The 15,579-nt window shown below is 42.0% G+C and overlaps 1 protein-coding gene across 2 annotated transcripts in view; it reads left to right on the forward strand.

Annotated features, from left to right (window-relative positions):
• SYN3 (synapsin III) overlaps positions 1 to 15,579 on the forward strand; it is a 432,592-nt gene that overhangs the window by 54,795 nt on the left and 362,218 nt on the right. The window contains exon 4 of one of the 2 annotated variants that reach the window (XM_039230444.1): positions 6,447 to 6,449. The exons of the other annotated variant lie outside the window; for it this stretch is intronic. Within the exon in view, the coding sequence (XP_039086375.1) occupies positions 6,447 to 6,449 (3 nt within the window). The remainder of the gene's footprint in view (positions 1 to 6,446; positions 6,450 to 15,579) is intronic. 2 annotated transcript variants of the gene reach the window in all.

Genomic DNA, 15,579 nt, shown 5'->3' on the forward strand with positions numbered 1-15,579 from the left:
GAATATGGGCATTTTGTGCATCGTAAAAGTAAGAAACAATCTTTGTAAATGTGGATAGTATCCAAAATCTATAAGGAACTCATCAAACTCCACACCTGAAAAACTAATAATTCAGTGAAGAAATGGGCAGAAGATATGAACAGACACTTCTCCAAAGAGGACATCCAGATGGCCAACAGACACATGAAACGATGCTCAGCATCCCTCATCATCAGGGGGATACAAATCAAAACCACACTGAGATACCACCTCATGCCGGTCAGAGTGGCTAAAATGAACAAATCAGGAGACTCTAGATGCTGGCAAGGATGTGGAGAAACAGGCACCCTCCTACACTGTTGGTGAGAATGTAAGCTGGGGCAACCCCTCTGGAAAACGGTGTTGAGGTTCCTCAAAGAATTAACAATAGAACTCCCCTATGACCTAGCAATAGCACTGCTAGGAATTTACCCAAGGGATACAGGAGTGCTGATGCATAGGGGCACATGTACACCAATGTTCATAGCAGCACTCTCAACAATAGCCAAAACATGGAAAGAGCCTAAGTGTCCATCAAGTGATGAATGGATCAAGAAGATGTGGTTTATCTATACAATGGAATACTACATGGCAATGAGAAAGAATGAAATCTGGCCATGTATAGCAACATGGATGGAACTAGAGTGTGTTATGCTGAGTGAAATAAGTCAGGCAGAGAAGGACAGCTACCATATGTTTGAACGTATAGGAGGATTAGGAGGAACTTAACGGAGGACCATGGGAGAGGAGAAGGGGAACAATGGTGGGGCAGAGGGAGGAAGGCAAACCATGAAAGACTCTTGAATGTCGAGAACAAACTGAGGGCTGAGGGGGGTGGGGGTGAGGGGAAGGGGTGTGATGGACTTGGAGGAGGGCACTTGGGATGAGCACTGGGTGTTATATGTAAACCAACCTGACAATAAACTATTTAAGAAAAAGAGAGAGAGAGCATGTTTGGGAAATTATGTTAATTCAACTTATTAAGCCATTTTTTTCTTTTTTTAATGTTTATTTTATTTTTGAGAGAGAGAGTACATGTGCGAGCAGGGAAGAGGCAGACAGAGGGGAGATAGAGGATCTGAAGCTGAGTCAATGCTGTTAGCACAGAGCCCAATGTGGGCTCAAACTCACAAACTGTGAGATCATGACCTGAGCTCAGTGAAGTCAGACACTTAACCAACTGAGCCACCCATGCACCGCAGCCTTTTCTTTTTTATATTATTTTTTAATTTTAGAGAGAGAGAATTAAGGAGGGGTAGAGGCAGAGAGAGAGAATCCCAGGCAGACTCTACACTAAGCATGGAGTCCAGTGTGGGGCTTGATCCCACAATCCTAGGATCATGACCTGAGCTGAAATCAAGAGTCAGAAGCTCAACTGACTGAGCTGCCCAGGCACCCCTTATTCAGCCCCATTATTTACTGAGTGCCAATCATGTGCCAAGACATATGTGGCTTTCTATTTCTTTCTTTTTTTTTTTTTTCTAGGAGAGAGAGAGAGAGACAGTGAGACAGCGTGAGCAGGGGAGAGTCAGAGAGAGAGGGAGATACAGACTCTGAAATAGGCTCCAGGCTTTGAGCTGGCAGTCAGCACAGAGCCCGACGCGGGGCTCGAACCCACGAACCGCGAGATCATGACCTAAGCAAAAGTTGAGTGCTTAACCAACTAAGCCACCCAGGCGCCCCTGTGGCTTTGTATTTCTAATAATGATGGCCTAGATTATTTAGACTGACTTTTCCACTGAAAACAACTTAACAACTGGTTTTAAATAATGATCATCTTGAAAGCCTTCAAAGAGTTGGCATCCAGTAAGGAATTACGAAGAAGAGAATGATGCAGAAATGGAAACCCAGAGTGATGAATGAGTACAAAAGTTATCTTTTTTCTAAGAGTATTTGCTAAATCTGGCGAATTTAAAGATGGTTTGATAGCCTAGCAGGAACAAGGGAGACAGACATCAATGTTCAGGGCCACTCGAGGTGGGGAATGCAATGACAGGCTCTCCCCACAATAAGCCAAGACCCAAAAGGACCACATCTTCAAGGTGAATGTGAATTATAAGTAGATGAGAGATGAGCCCTCACAAGTGTTTGCAGCTTGAATTGCAGTTTGATTGATCTTCTGGGAACCTCAAGCATTATAGCTGGTTTATGGTGATCCCAAACATGCTAGAAGGAAAAGGAAATCATATGTAGAAGAAGGTACTTTCATCCTAGGCTTCAAATAATTTTTTTATAATAGCTAGTACATAGACAAAGATAACAAGGCACAGACACCATGAATGAGAAGAAACAGAAACAATAGACAACAGAAAAAGACTCAGAAAGATACCAGATATTGGACTTATCAGACACTAATTCTTAAATATATATATATTTATATATATATATTTATATAATTTATATATATTTTTATATATTTATATTATATATATATAATTTTACATATTATATATATTCTTAAATATATAGTTTTAAAAAAATATATATATATATACTTATTAAGTTGAAAAAAATCAAGTTTGAAGATATCTTCCAGAAATAGAAAACAATAAAAAGTGACACAACCAATTTTTTAAAAAACCAAATAGAACTTCAGAAATGAAAACTACAATAACCAGAATTATTGGATGTGTTCTATTTAGCAGCATATTACACACGACTAAAAAGGTGCTAATGAAGTGAAAGGTAGAGCTGAAGAAATTATCCTAAATGAAGCACAAAGAGAAGAAGCCTAGAAATGTAGAAGAGTTGATTCGTTCTTGTGAGAAAATAACATTTAAACAGACTCTTGAAAAGAGAATGGAGCAGAGGCAGTATTTTAAGAAACGATGGTTGTGAATCTTTCAGAAAGATACCAAACCACCAAAACCAGAAGCTGAACAGATTTCAAGCGGAATCGATAAAAAGAATTATACTCCAACACACAATAGTGTAAGTACAGAAAGATGAAGAAAAGCATCCTTAAAATATTTTGCAAGAGAAAAAGGCAGATTAATTTTATTGGAGTAACAGACTGACAGATCTCAGGCCACAGTGGTAGAATGACATCTTCAAGGTGCCAGAAGAAACTAATTGCCAAGCTCTAATTCCATCTTCAGGCAAATATTTTTTATGAATAAAGGCAAAATAAAAATATTTACAAGGAGAATATCAGTAAGGAAGATTGTAAAGAATGTGCCTAAGGCAAAAAGAAAATGATCCCAGAATAACATAGAGCTGCAAGAAGATATGTAAGACAAAGAAGGTGGTAAATGTTAATAAACATTGTCTTCAAATAATAATAATACCTTATCGATTTAAAAAATACACAAAGAATTAAAATACATGATAGTAAAATAGCAGTGGTTGGGAGGAAATGGAATTAAGGTGTTCTGAAGCTCTTGTATTGTCAGGGAGGTAAGTAATGTATTGATTAATAACAGGCTTTAAAAAGTCAGAGATGCGTGAGGTAATTTCTAGGATAATTACTAAAAAATATAAAGAATGTAGTAAAACTTAAAAGCTACAAGAGAGGGAAAAAATAGTAAAAGATATGAAAGGAGAGAAAAACCAACATAGAATGGATATTACAAATAAAATAAGTTGGTAGATTTACATCCAAATATATAAGCCGAGTGATACCATTCTAAATGACTTGTAAAATTTTCTATACATATTGGTATTGGTAAATAGCTTCTGCCCTGAGTCAAATGAATGCCCTCACCTACTCTTTTTTTTTTTTAAATGTTTTATTTATTTCTAGGAGAGAGAGAGAGAGAGAGAGAGAGACAGCATGAGCAGGGGAGGGTCAGAGAGAGAGGGGTCACAGACTGAAACAGGCTCCAGGCTCTGAGCTGGCAGTCAGCACAGAGCCCGACGCGGGGCTCGAACCCACGAACCGCGAGATCATGACCTAAGCGAAAGTCGGACGCTTAACCGACTAAGCCACCCAGGCGCCCCTGCCCTCACCTACTCTTAACTCATGGATGGGCATGACCATTGGATTGCTCTTTTGTCCCGCTGTTCACCACACTTCCGTCCCCCAGCCCATATCCTTTGTTCTTCCCATAGTTGGAGGGTGCCCAAACATTGCAGGGGCGGCACACCTTGGGAAGCAATGGTGGAACCCCAGAGAGAACATGCCTGGTTTCCTCTGTCCTTCCAAGGCTGTAAATGCCTTTGAGTCCACTGGCGTCGCCCTCTCATGGTCACTGGTGAGAACTACAACCTCCACAAAGTATAAGCTATGAATTGTTAAATATTTATTATCACCAATATATATCATTAGTTCCATTAAGTGTAAAAGGACTGAATGCTCTAATTTACAGAGCATCTACATTGAATTTTTCAGAGTAGATTTTTTAAAATCCAGCTATATTGCATTCAATATATTCATTTAAAACATAATAATATAGAAAGTTTGAAAGGCATATAGATATATACATATATATATGGCTACTGGTCAAAAGAAAGCTAGCTGATGTAGCTTACTCATATCAGGGGAAAAAAACTGAAACTTGAACTTTTATTGAAAAAAAGACTTCCAGGTAAAAAGCATTACTAGAGAAAAGAAAGTAATTCATTATGATAAAGACAAGGAAAAGATAATAATTCTAAATTTATAAGCAACAAACAAAACTGCCTCAAACTGTACTTCAAAAATTATCAAATTTATTTGTGCTTATGCCCTGTTTCCTTGTCTGTAAAAGGAACTGAATTGTCTTATTTTGTAATAAATAGAAATGAAAACATCCATCCCATTAGTCTTCAAATTTGGCTACAGATTAGAATCACCTGGGAAATGTTCTAAAATCCTGATGGCCAGGCAATATACCAGTCCAATTTCATTAGACTCTCTAAAGGTAGGATTTGGGCATCTCTAGTTTTAACACTTCCTGGGTGATCCCAGTGGGCAGCCTGATAGAGAACCTCCTGAGGTAGCTCTCACATCAGCCCTGAACTGGGGCTGGATCACCTGTAAAGCTGAGGACCCCACTGGATATGCTGCCTAAGCAAGAGTCACCTTGCAAAAATAGATGTCCCCAAGCCTCATTCCAGACATCCCAACTTCTTCCTGAATTTAAAATTTTTTGAAAAAATAAACTTATAAAACTTTTCCAGGTCTTTCTTAATCAGCTAGTCTCCCAGCATTTAGGAATGGCAGGCTTTGAAGACAGTTGTTAGGGGTTGAATTGTGTCCCTCCCCAGAAGATGTATCAAAAAGTCTTAACTCCTAGTTCCTTAGAATGTGATCTTATTTGGAAATAGGGTTGTTATAAATGTAATTAGTTAAGATGAGGTCACAGTGGAGTAGTGTGAACCCTTAATCTACTATGACTGGTGTACTTACAAAAAGAGGGAGATTTGGGGCACCTGGGTGGCTCAGTTGGTTAAGTGTCTGACTTTAGCTCAGGTCCTGATCTCACGCGGTCCGTTAGTTCAAGCCCTGCATTGAGCTCTGTGCTGGCAGCTCAGAGCCTGGAGCCTGCTTCTGACTCTCTGTCTCCCTCTCTCTCTGCCCCTTCCCTGCTTGGGCTCTCACTTTCTCTCTCTCTCTCTCTCTCTCTCTCTCTCTCTCTCTCTCTTTCTCTCTCTCTCTCTCTTTCTCTCTCTCTCCCTCTCANTCTCTCTCTCTCTCTCTCTCTCTCTCTCTCTCTCTCTCTCTTTCTCTCTCTCTCTCTCTTTCTCTCTCTCTCCCTCTCAAAGATAAATAAACATTAAAAAAAAAAGAAGAGAGAATTGAACACAGAGACACAGGGAAAATGCCATGTGATGATGAAAGCAGATTGAAGTGATGTGTGTACAAGCCAAGGAATGCCAGTGACTGCTGTCAATCACCGGAAGCAGCTAGGAGACAGCCATGGAACACATTCTTGCTCAGCAGTCCTGCCAACACCTTTCTTTCAGTTTTCTATCCTCTAGAACTATGAAAGAATACTTTTCTGTTGTTTTAAGGCATCCAGTTGGTGCTACTTTGTTTAGGTAGCCCTGGAAAACTAATACATAGTGTTTTTCAAATTATAATGTGTATATACATCCCCTGAAGATCTTGTTCCACTGCAGATTCTCATTCATCAGGTCTTCAGGTAGGACCCGAGATTCTTAATTTCCTGCGAGCTCCTAGATGCTGCTGCTGCTGGTGGAAGACCATACCTTGAGTAGCCAGAGCCATGAGAGCAGTGCCAATGCAGCCAAAGGCCTGGCTTCAGGCGTCCATGCAGCTATTGAGATTTATTCTGTCCATGCCCAGAATGGTGCTTACAGTCTCACTAGACAGCCTGTTTTGGCAAACCACAAGTTACAGACCTGGGAGAATGTGCACACAAACCACGTAGCTCCAGCCCCACTCACCGTGTGTCCTGCCGGCAGGGAGTCAGTAAGAATCTTCCCCAGGCAGGTGGTGCTATTTCAAGCCCTAGCTGTTGTTCTCCCAAAGTAGGAACATTGAGCAGGTCTCTTAACTTGCAGTACATGCTTTCAGAGAGACTTTCAGAGAGACTTGTTGCACTGACAATGCCCTTGATCACTTCCGAGTATGCAGTACAAGCAAGGCCTATGTCTTCTGAAGTCCTGTACATAGGAAGTACCTTCATAAAAGTTGACCAGGATGGGTGGTAGAGCAGACCCAGGATTCACTTTTTCTACTTTGGGGAATGGGACCTAGATTTTCCACTTGGGTGACCCCTCCTCAAATTACGGTCTGTGTGGTGTCTGGAGCTGATGCCAGCTGGTGTTACACTGAATCAGAATACTGCAATGGGATCAAAGCCGAGCCGGGGAGACTCCATGGTGAGACTTTCACTGGAGCCCTTGGTGAGGAGACACGTGTGCCTTCTGCTGGGGCTGCAGAGCTGGTGGGATGAATACCTGGAGCTGCTGGTGGCCATCTCTTTTTTCCCCTGAGGGAAGGCTTTGCTCAGATTGAAGGCAGCAAAGGGAAATACAGCCAAGAGAGAGACAGAGAGTGAATGACCTGATGATGTTATTCAAAGCCCTGGATCCAGTTTCATCTCCAAACCTTAGCCAAAAAAAAAAATCCCTTTTTGATTAAGCCTGCTTGAATTGCACATACAAAATTCATGAATTTTTATTTATTTAACAAACACTTTATAGCATTTCCTACGTGCTAGGCACAGCTCCAAGCACTTAACATGTATTGACTCATTTCATCCTTTCAACAACTCTGTAAGGTATGTACTATTATAATCCACATTTTCTAGATAAGAAGGTTGAAGCAACAATGAATTGGGTGATGGAATCAAGGCCTCCAGCCGGTAAGTGGCAAAGCTTGTGTTCAAACCTAGGCAGTCTAGCCCCAGAGCCTGTGTGGGGCACCAATGCCCTGGACCACCTCTTTAACAAGGGAGAGACTGTCTCATAGTAGGAGCTGCTTAAAAGGAGGCAGTAAGTTAGAAGTGGTGTGCAAAACTTTGACAGCCATTTGGTAGAAAATATTGAGGAGATCCAAGCACCTGACTTTTAGTTGATGGGAATTTGGCAAATGGAAGGATACTAATTAGTAACATGAAAATATACGAAAGTATAAAATTCATTGATAAAGTTTAAGTATCTGGTCAGATGTAGAATACTCTAATAATGTAATGGTGTTTAAATCACTTTTAACTCTAGTATAAAGACAAAATACTTTTGTCTTTTAAATAACTATGGAACTCTGAAATAACTATAGCTATAATGATTTGTTAATGAATACACAATATAAAAAGATGTAAATTGTGACCTCAGAAACATAAAATATTGGGGGGGGCAATAAAGGAATCTGTATGTGATTGAAATGAAATAAGTATTAGCTTAAAATAGACTGTTATATTTCCCTAATGAGGAGGGATGCTGAGCGAGGATGTAGAGAAACGGGCACCCTCCTACACTGTTGGTGGGAATGTAAGCTGGGGCAACCCCTCTGGAAAACAGTGTTGAGGTTCCTCAAAGAATTAACAATAGAACTCCCCTATGACCCAGGAATAGCACTGCTAGGAATTTACCCAAGGGATACAGGAGTGCTGATGCAGAGGGGCACATGTACCCCAATGTCCATAGCAGCACTCTCAACAATAGCCAAAACATGGAAAGAGCCTAAGTGTCCATCAAGTGATGAATGGATCAAGAAGGTGTGGTTTATCTATACAATGGAATACTACATGGCAATGAGAAAGAATGAAATCTGGCCATGTATAGCAACATGGATGGAACTAGAGTGTATTATGCTGAGCGAAATAGAGTCAGGCAGAGAAGGACAAATATCATATGTTTGCACGTATAGGAGGATTAGGAGGAACTTAACGGAGGACCATGGGAGAGAAGAAGGGGAAAAATAGTGGGGGAGAGGGAGGGAGGCAAACCATGAGAGACTCTTGAATGTCGAGAACAAACCGAGGACTGATGGGGGTAGGGGGGAGGGGAAGGAGGGTGCTGGGCATGGAGGAGGGCACTTGTTGGGACAAGCACCGGGTGTTATATGTAAACCAACTTGACAATAAATTATTAACAAATAGACTTATAACTATGTTTTACATAAGCCTCATGGTAAGCATAAAGCAAAAACCTATAGTAGACACACAAAACAGAAAAAGAAAAGATTTAAAGCATACCCTACAGAAAATCATCAGATCACAAAAGAACACAGCAAGAGAAGAAATAAACGAAAGAACTACAAACCAGCCAGAAAGCAATTAACAATGGCAATAGTTAGTCCTTATATATTAATAGCTACTTTAAAAGTGAATGGATTAGGGACACCTGGGTGGCTCAGTCAGTTGAGTGTCCAACTCTTGATTTGTGCTCAAGTTGTGATCCCAGGGTCGGGGGATAGAGTCCAATGTCAAGCTCTCTCTCCCCTCTCTCCCCTACTCATACTTTCTGTCTGTCTCTGTCTCTGTATCTCTTAAGTTAAAAAAACAAAGTCAATGGATTAAATTCTCCAATCAAAAGGCACAGAGTGGCTCAGTGAATTAAAAAACAAAACTAGAAAAAAACAAGATCCAGCAATATGCTACCTACAGGAGACTTTAAAAACACTTTAAAGACACACACAGGCTGAAAGTAAAGGGATTGAAAGGATATTACGTGCTAATAGAAAGCAACAAGGAGCAGGGTCACTATACTTATATCAGACAAAATAGACTTTATGTCAAAAACTGTAACAAGAGATAACAAAGGGCATTATATAATGATAAAGGGATCGATTCATCAAGATGATATAACAATTGTAACTATATCTATGCACTCAACAGCAGAACACCTAAATATACAAAGCAAATATTAACAAGTCTGCAAGAAGAAAACAGCAATACAATAATAATAGAAAACTTCAGCACCCTACCTTCAACGTTAGTTAGATCACTGAGACAGGACTTCCAGTAAGATAACATTGGATTTGAATTACACTTTAGATCAGATGGACCTAACAGAGATACACAGAACATTATATCCAATTGCAACAAAATATACAATCTTCTCAAGTGCACAAGGACATTCTTCAGGATAGATTATATGATAAGTTACAAAACAAGTCTTAGCAAATTTAAGAAGATTGAGATAATAGCAAGCATCTTTGCAGACCACAATTTTATGGAAACTAGAAAAAAAATAACAGAAGGAAAATTAAACTAAAACTAAGAAATTCTTTTTTTTTTTTTTTTATTTTTTAATGTTCTATTTATTTCTAGGAGAGAGAGAGACAGCGTGAGCAGGGGAGGGTCAGAGAGAGAGGGAGTCACAGACTGAAACAGGCTCCAGGCTCTGAGCTGGCAGTCAGCACAGAGCCCGACGCGGGGCTCGAACCCATGAACCGCGAGATCATGACCTAAGCAAAAGTCGGACGCTTAACCGACTAAGCCACCCAGGCGCCCCAAAACTAAGAAATTCTTGAACAGCAAAGGAAACAATCATTAAACACAAAAGACAACATACAGAATGGGGAAAAATTTGCAAACCACCTATCTGATAAGGGGTTAATATCCAAAATACATAAGGAAGTCATACAACTCCAGAGCAAAAGACCAAATATCCAATTTTTTTAAATGGGCAAAGGACCTGAATGGATATTTTTCTAAAGAAAACATATAAATGTCAACCAGTACATGAAAAGATGCTCAACGTCACTAAGCAGGGAAAAGCAAATCAAAACTACAGTGTGATATCATCTCACATCTGTTTGGATGGCTATTATCAAGAAGCCAAAGGATAGCAAGCGTTGACAAAGATGTGGACAAAAGGGAACCCACATGCACTATTGGTGGGAATGCACATTGGTACAGCCAGTATGGAGGTCAAATTTTTAATTTAAAAAAAAGTTAAAAATAGAGCTATCATATGATTCAGCAATCCCACTTCTGGGTATATATTCAAAGGAAATAAAATCACTATTTTGAAGAGATTTGTACACTCCTGCATTTATTGCCACCTTGTCTAAAGTAGCCAAAATGTGGAAACCACTTATATATTTGTCAGTGGGTGAGTGGGTAAATAAAATGTGGTATATATACAGCGAAATATTATTCAGCCTTAAAAAAAGCAGGAAACCAGCCGTTTGTGACAACTGGATGAACCAGGAGGACATTATTCTAAGTGAATTAAGCCAAACACACAAAGACAAATGCTACATGATTTTACATCTATGTGGAATCTGAAAAAGCAGAACCTATAGCAACAAAGAATAAAATGGTGGTTATTAGGGGCTGGCAGATTTGGGGAAGTGGGTAGACTTTGGTCAAACAATATACACTTTCAGTTATGAGTAAGTTCTGGGGACAGCATACAATACAGAGACCATGGCTGATAATAATGTATTGTGTATTTGAAGTTTGCTGAGCGAGTTGATCTCAAGTACTTTTAGCAGGAAGAAAACTGGTTAACTGTGTTAGATGATGGATATGTTAATTAACATGATTGTGGCAAGCATTCCATAATGTATACATATATCAAAACATGTTGTACACCTTAAATATATGCAATTTTTATTGGTCAATCACATCTCAATAGAGCTGGGGAAAAGGAAGTGGCAGCATTTGGGGATTTGAACCCGGGTTCTGGTTCTATGCCTAGTGAATTTCCAAATGTCTTTAAATACTGAGATTTGTTAATCTCTTCCTCACTTTACCCTTGTCTATTCCCTGGCATTTGACCCTGTTCAGTCCACCCCAGGCTGGCATGCATGGACTCAGAGTCTGTACAGAAGGCACTGCACAGAAATCACTCAGTGATTTCTCCAGGATGTTGAGTGTGATACAAGGTCACCCAGGATATAAGATGTGTGTCTTGCTCTTCCTTAGAAATCCACTGCTCAGATCTGAGAAAAGTTTGCTCATTCATTCCACAAATATTTATTAAGGGCCTGCTAGGTTGCAGGCTGTATTCCAGATATTGGACATTATATCTGAAAGGGGCTCGGCAGAAAATAGAATTCACCCCCAAATGGTTTATAGAAAGATTTTTATGAAGGAACTGCTTACAGTGGAGTGTGTGGGGCTAAGGGAAAATGATGCATCCAGGATCTAACAACAGCCGGAAGCCATTATCATCCCCAGGGATGAAGGCTCAGGAGAGGAAATGGAACTAGTAGATTTAATCTAGCAGGCTTCACCTAGACGTGAGCAGGATGGTTGCCTGCTTGAATCAGCAGTGGTGGAGGAACCCAGCTACCTCCAGAGTCCTATTACTGAAGCAGGGTGGGCACTATTGAGAAACATCACCATCTTTCCCTCCCCTGCCTTCCAGGCTTCTGCTGGGACCTCATTTTGGCCAAAGCCAAGCAGAGATCAGGGAGAAAGAGAGCCAAGTTGATGCCATCTACCAATACCCCACAGAATGGGGGGCAGGAGGCACAAAAAGAGAATAACTGTCTTAGGAAATTACCAGTGAACAATGCAGATCAAGTCTGTGCTCAAGGTCAGATTCTAGCAGTGTTTTATAAATAGCAAAGTATTGCACACAAGTTGGTTAAATCATCAGTAATTGCAGCAATTAAAATGATAGAGTCCCTTACTCTGGTCTCTGTCAAACACCAAAACTAAGGGTGCACTGCCAGGAAGCTCGAGGTGCTTAAGGGCAACCCAGACATCCAGGTTCTCAGTAAAGTTGCAAAACTCTATTTAGAAAGCAGAACAGGGGCCATCCCAGGGCATGTTAAGATTCATGCTTTGTGATGGCCGTGGCCATTCTGGGCCCAAATTCAAGACTGGCTCCACAATGGAGTGATTAAAAAAAAAAAAAAAAAAGGCATTCGTGCCTATACAGACAGATGGGATTAGAAATACAGGACAGGAGGAATCAGGAATGAAAAATACCCAAGGAGGCAGACGTTAATGAGGCCCCAGCCTAATTACACAAACCCTACTCTCAGTTTCCAGCATTAGGCAAGACTAAATTACAGGCACCCGTTCAAACCACAGAGGCTGATAATGTGCATCCGCTCATTAGAAGGTCAGACCTCAGAGAGGGTTGGAGAGGGAGAGCCAGAAAGCATAAGTAACACAAGACCTTGAGGAAAGGCATCAAAGGCTCGGATATTCCCCCTGGTACCCGCCCCAGTCTTACCGTTTCCAGGGAAGATGTTTGGGGCAAGTCAGAGATGTGTGGACCTGTCCCAGAAGAGAGGATATTTTATAAAATCTTACAGGTCCAGAGTTAGAAGAGTCCCTCGTCTTTCTTCTGTGTGTCCCCATTTTACAGATGGGCAGATTGTGGCCAGGGAGGCAGGGAAGAAGGAGACTTTTTCTAACCTCCTAGCACATTAGCTCCTGAGTTATGATCAGCTCTCAACTTCCCTGTCTCCTGGGAACTCTCATACATCCCATCAGAGCACATTATAAATAATGTTCCTTTATATTTCACACATAGTTGCCTAGAGTCTTCAGAGCTTCATGAACCTGGAATTTAAAATTCCAGATATTCACTCATTCAACAAATATTTATTGAGTAAATTCAGAGTGCCAGGCACGCTCCAGCAAGTATTATGAAATGCACAGTTTCTGCTCTTGCACCAGTGCCTGTGTCTGCTTGGAAAAGTCCTCCCTTTAACTCTCCCGAATGGTTACATACCCACTGAGCTCTGCCTGCTCTCCTTTGATTTCTTCATGAAAGATGTGCCAGGCACAGAGGATACAGCAGCGAACAAAATAGACAATAGCCCTTGTGGAACTGAGATCTAAATTACAGAAAATGGAAAACAAGCAAATATGCATTCTAGTGGCAGGTCGTGAGACATGGTTGAAGCAGAAGAAGACAGAGAGAGGGACAGGTATGTGAGGAAGGGTGAGCGGGGATGGTGACTTAAACAGAAGGCCAATCAAAGTGAACAGAGTGAGCCCTGAGGATTTGGGGGAGTAGCTTCCCTCTCTTTCTCATGACTGCAGGCAGGTACACAGGTGAGGGACAGCTTTGGGGCCAGAAGAGGCAGAGAAGAAAGGCTAAGGCCTCCCTTGGCTTGGTGTAATTCCCATGTCCATCAGTCATGCTTCCACGTCCCATTCTCTGCCTTCTGCCCTGCAGTTGAATTCAACGCCCTCTGTGCTCACAGCATCTAGGACTTGCCTGGGTAGATGGTGTGGCTTTCTGGTGGAAAGCCTACCAATCCCTATAACAGGCAGAGCAGACTACCTGGGTCAGGTCCCAGGCCCCTCTTCCACAAGCCTCAAAGCCCTTGATAAGTCTGTCCACCTTTGTAGCTCTTCGTTTCCCTGTCTATAAAAGAGGGAAGAAGTAGTCCTTACATCTAGAGTAATCTGTGTAGTGTCTGGGACACTATCTTTGTACTGGCTTTCTTTGTCCTAAAACACTTCTGCAGATATTATCACTCCTTACCCTCTGACTTCCTTTCAAATTTCTGATCAAATCCTGCCTCCTCAGAGAGACTTGCCAGAATATTCTATCTCTGCCCCTGAGGCCCAACTGTGCATTTTCTTTTCTTTAAGCATTTATCACTGCTTAAAATTACAGACGGATGATAGGTAGCTAGATAGATAGATAGATAGATAATAGGTAACTAATATAAGTACGATGTAATTTATTTTATTGTATTATTTTCTACAACAGAAAACTATGTAGGCAGGGACTTTGTTTCATTACCACTGTATTCTCAGGCCCCAGAACAGTTCCTGTCACATATCAGATTCTTAATGTCTATTTGTGCAGTGAGTGAGGGGAAAAAACCAGCCCTTAACCTATCATTATTGTTTACTTCTCATGTCTCATGAACTGGACCTTCCTTGAGGATCAGGTTAAGGACTTTTTCTGAATCGTACCCCTAGTGCCTGGCACAGTGCCTAAATCTTTGCTGAAAGCATTCAGGACCAGCCGACTCTTCGAATGAATAAGAGCCCTGCAACCTTGCAAAGCAAAAAGCTCAGGACTGAGAAGACTCCAGCCGTAGCTTGTACTGGGCACGGACTTGCTGACCGGCACACCACCCACTGCCTCCTCTCCCTGGGAGGGGATGGGGTCTGGGAGGCCAGGGACAATGAATCATTGAGGGTCCCAGCAGAGCAGCCTTGGAGCGGGGAGGCCCTGGTCTATCTTTTTGCCCAAGGCCTTTGCCCTCATCACTGCAGGAAAAAGCAGATCCCTGGGGACTTGCAGAGGTGGGGCGTGGGAACGGGAAGAAAGCCGTACAAGAAAGAGACAGTGAGAGTCTGTAAAGAAATGCCAGGCTCTGCTGCCCATGCATCTCCAGCCAACGGGCCAGCGACAGATCTGCCAGCTCCCCCAGGAGAAAGAGCGGCACTCTGACAGAGAAAAACAGTGTGGCTCCTGATGCCCAGAATCATAGAAATTGGGGTTGGGAGAAACCTGTGGGACCACCAGCCAGCCCTGCAGCCCTCTGCTCCTTCCCATGTGCTGTAACCACTCCTGGGAATGGCTCCAGCACTGGGGCCCATTTCACGTTCCCTTGGGGGACCCACTCCCGACCTAACACAGTCCACTGTGGAAGAAATTGCCCCAATGGTCACTTCACCCTTTTGACTTTGGCATCCTGGCCTTTTCTCATTCCTAAGCAATTACTTTTTACTAAAAGGCTACTGGGTACCCAGAACTTCTCAGTGGTAGGTAATTCAACCTCCTTTTGAAAGACATGGACACTTTCTAAGAAGAGGAATGCCTAGTCTGAGGCCACACAGCTAATGAGTAGAGGAGTGAGGTTGAAACCCCCTGTGATTTCATATCACACTATCCTACCACCTGATTGGCACATCTTGGCACTGGGAAACATTCTAGGGCTGGAGTCCCGCAGTCCTGGGTTCCAATCTTCACTCCTCTTGTCCCACTACACAAGTAACCCCACCTCCTGATTCCCAGGTCTTTCAGTTGTAAATTGGAAATAATGCCTATTTGGAGGATGAAAACAGGGAAAGCCCGCCAGTGTCTGCAGCAGTGTCTGCTCTCCGAAATTCCACTCTTCCCCTTCCTCACCCTGTCACCCCACTGCTCACCTTGCACACTCTTCCCTTCCTGGCCCCCAGGGCAAGCCTGGGAGGGGGAGAAGGAGACCCCCTAGGCCCCCTCCCCTTCCCACACGACATGGTAGAGCAAGATCTCCAGAACAAGGATGCAGTGATTCATTTACTTTGC

Source organism: Hyaena hyaena, unplaced genomic scaffold, assembly GCF_003009895.1.
Source record: "Hyaena hyaena isolate Hyena2069 unplaced genomic scaffold, ASM300989v1 scaffold_46, whole genome shotgun sequence".
NCBI classification, from domain to species: Eukaryota; Metazoa; Chordata; class Mammalia; order Carnivora; family Hyaenidae; genus Hyaena; species Hyaena hyaena.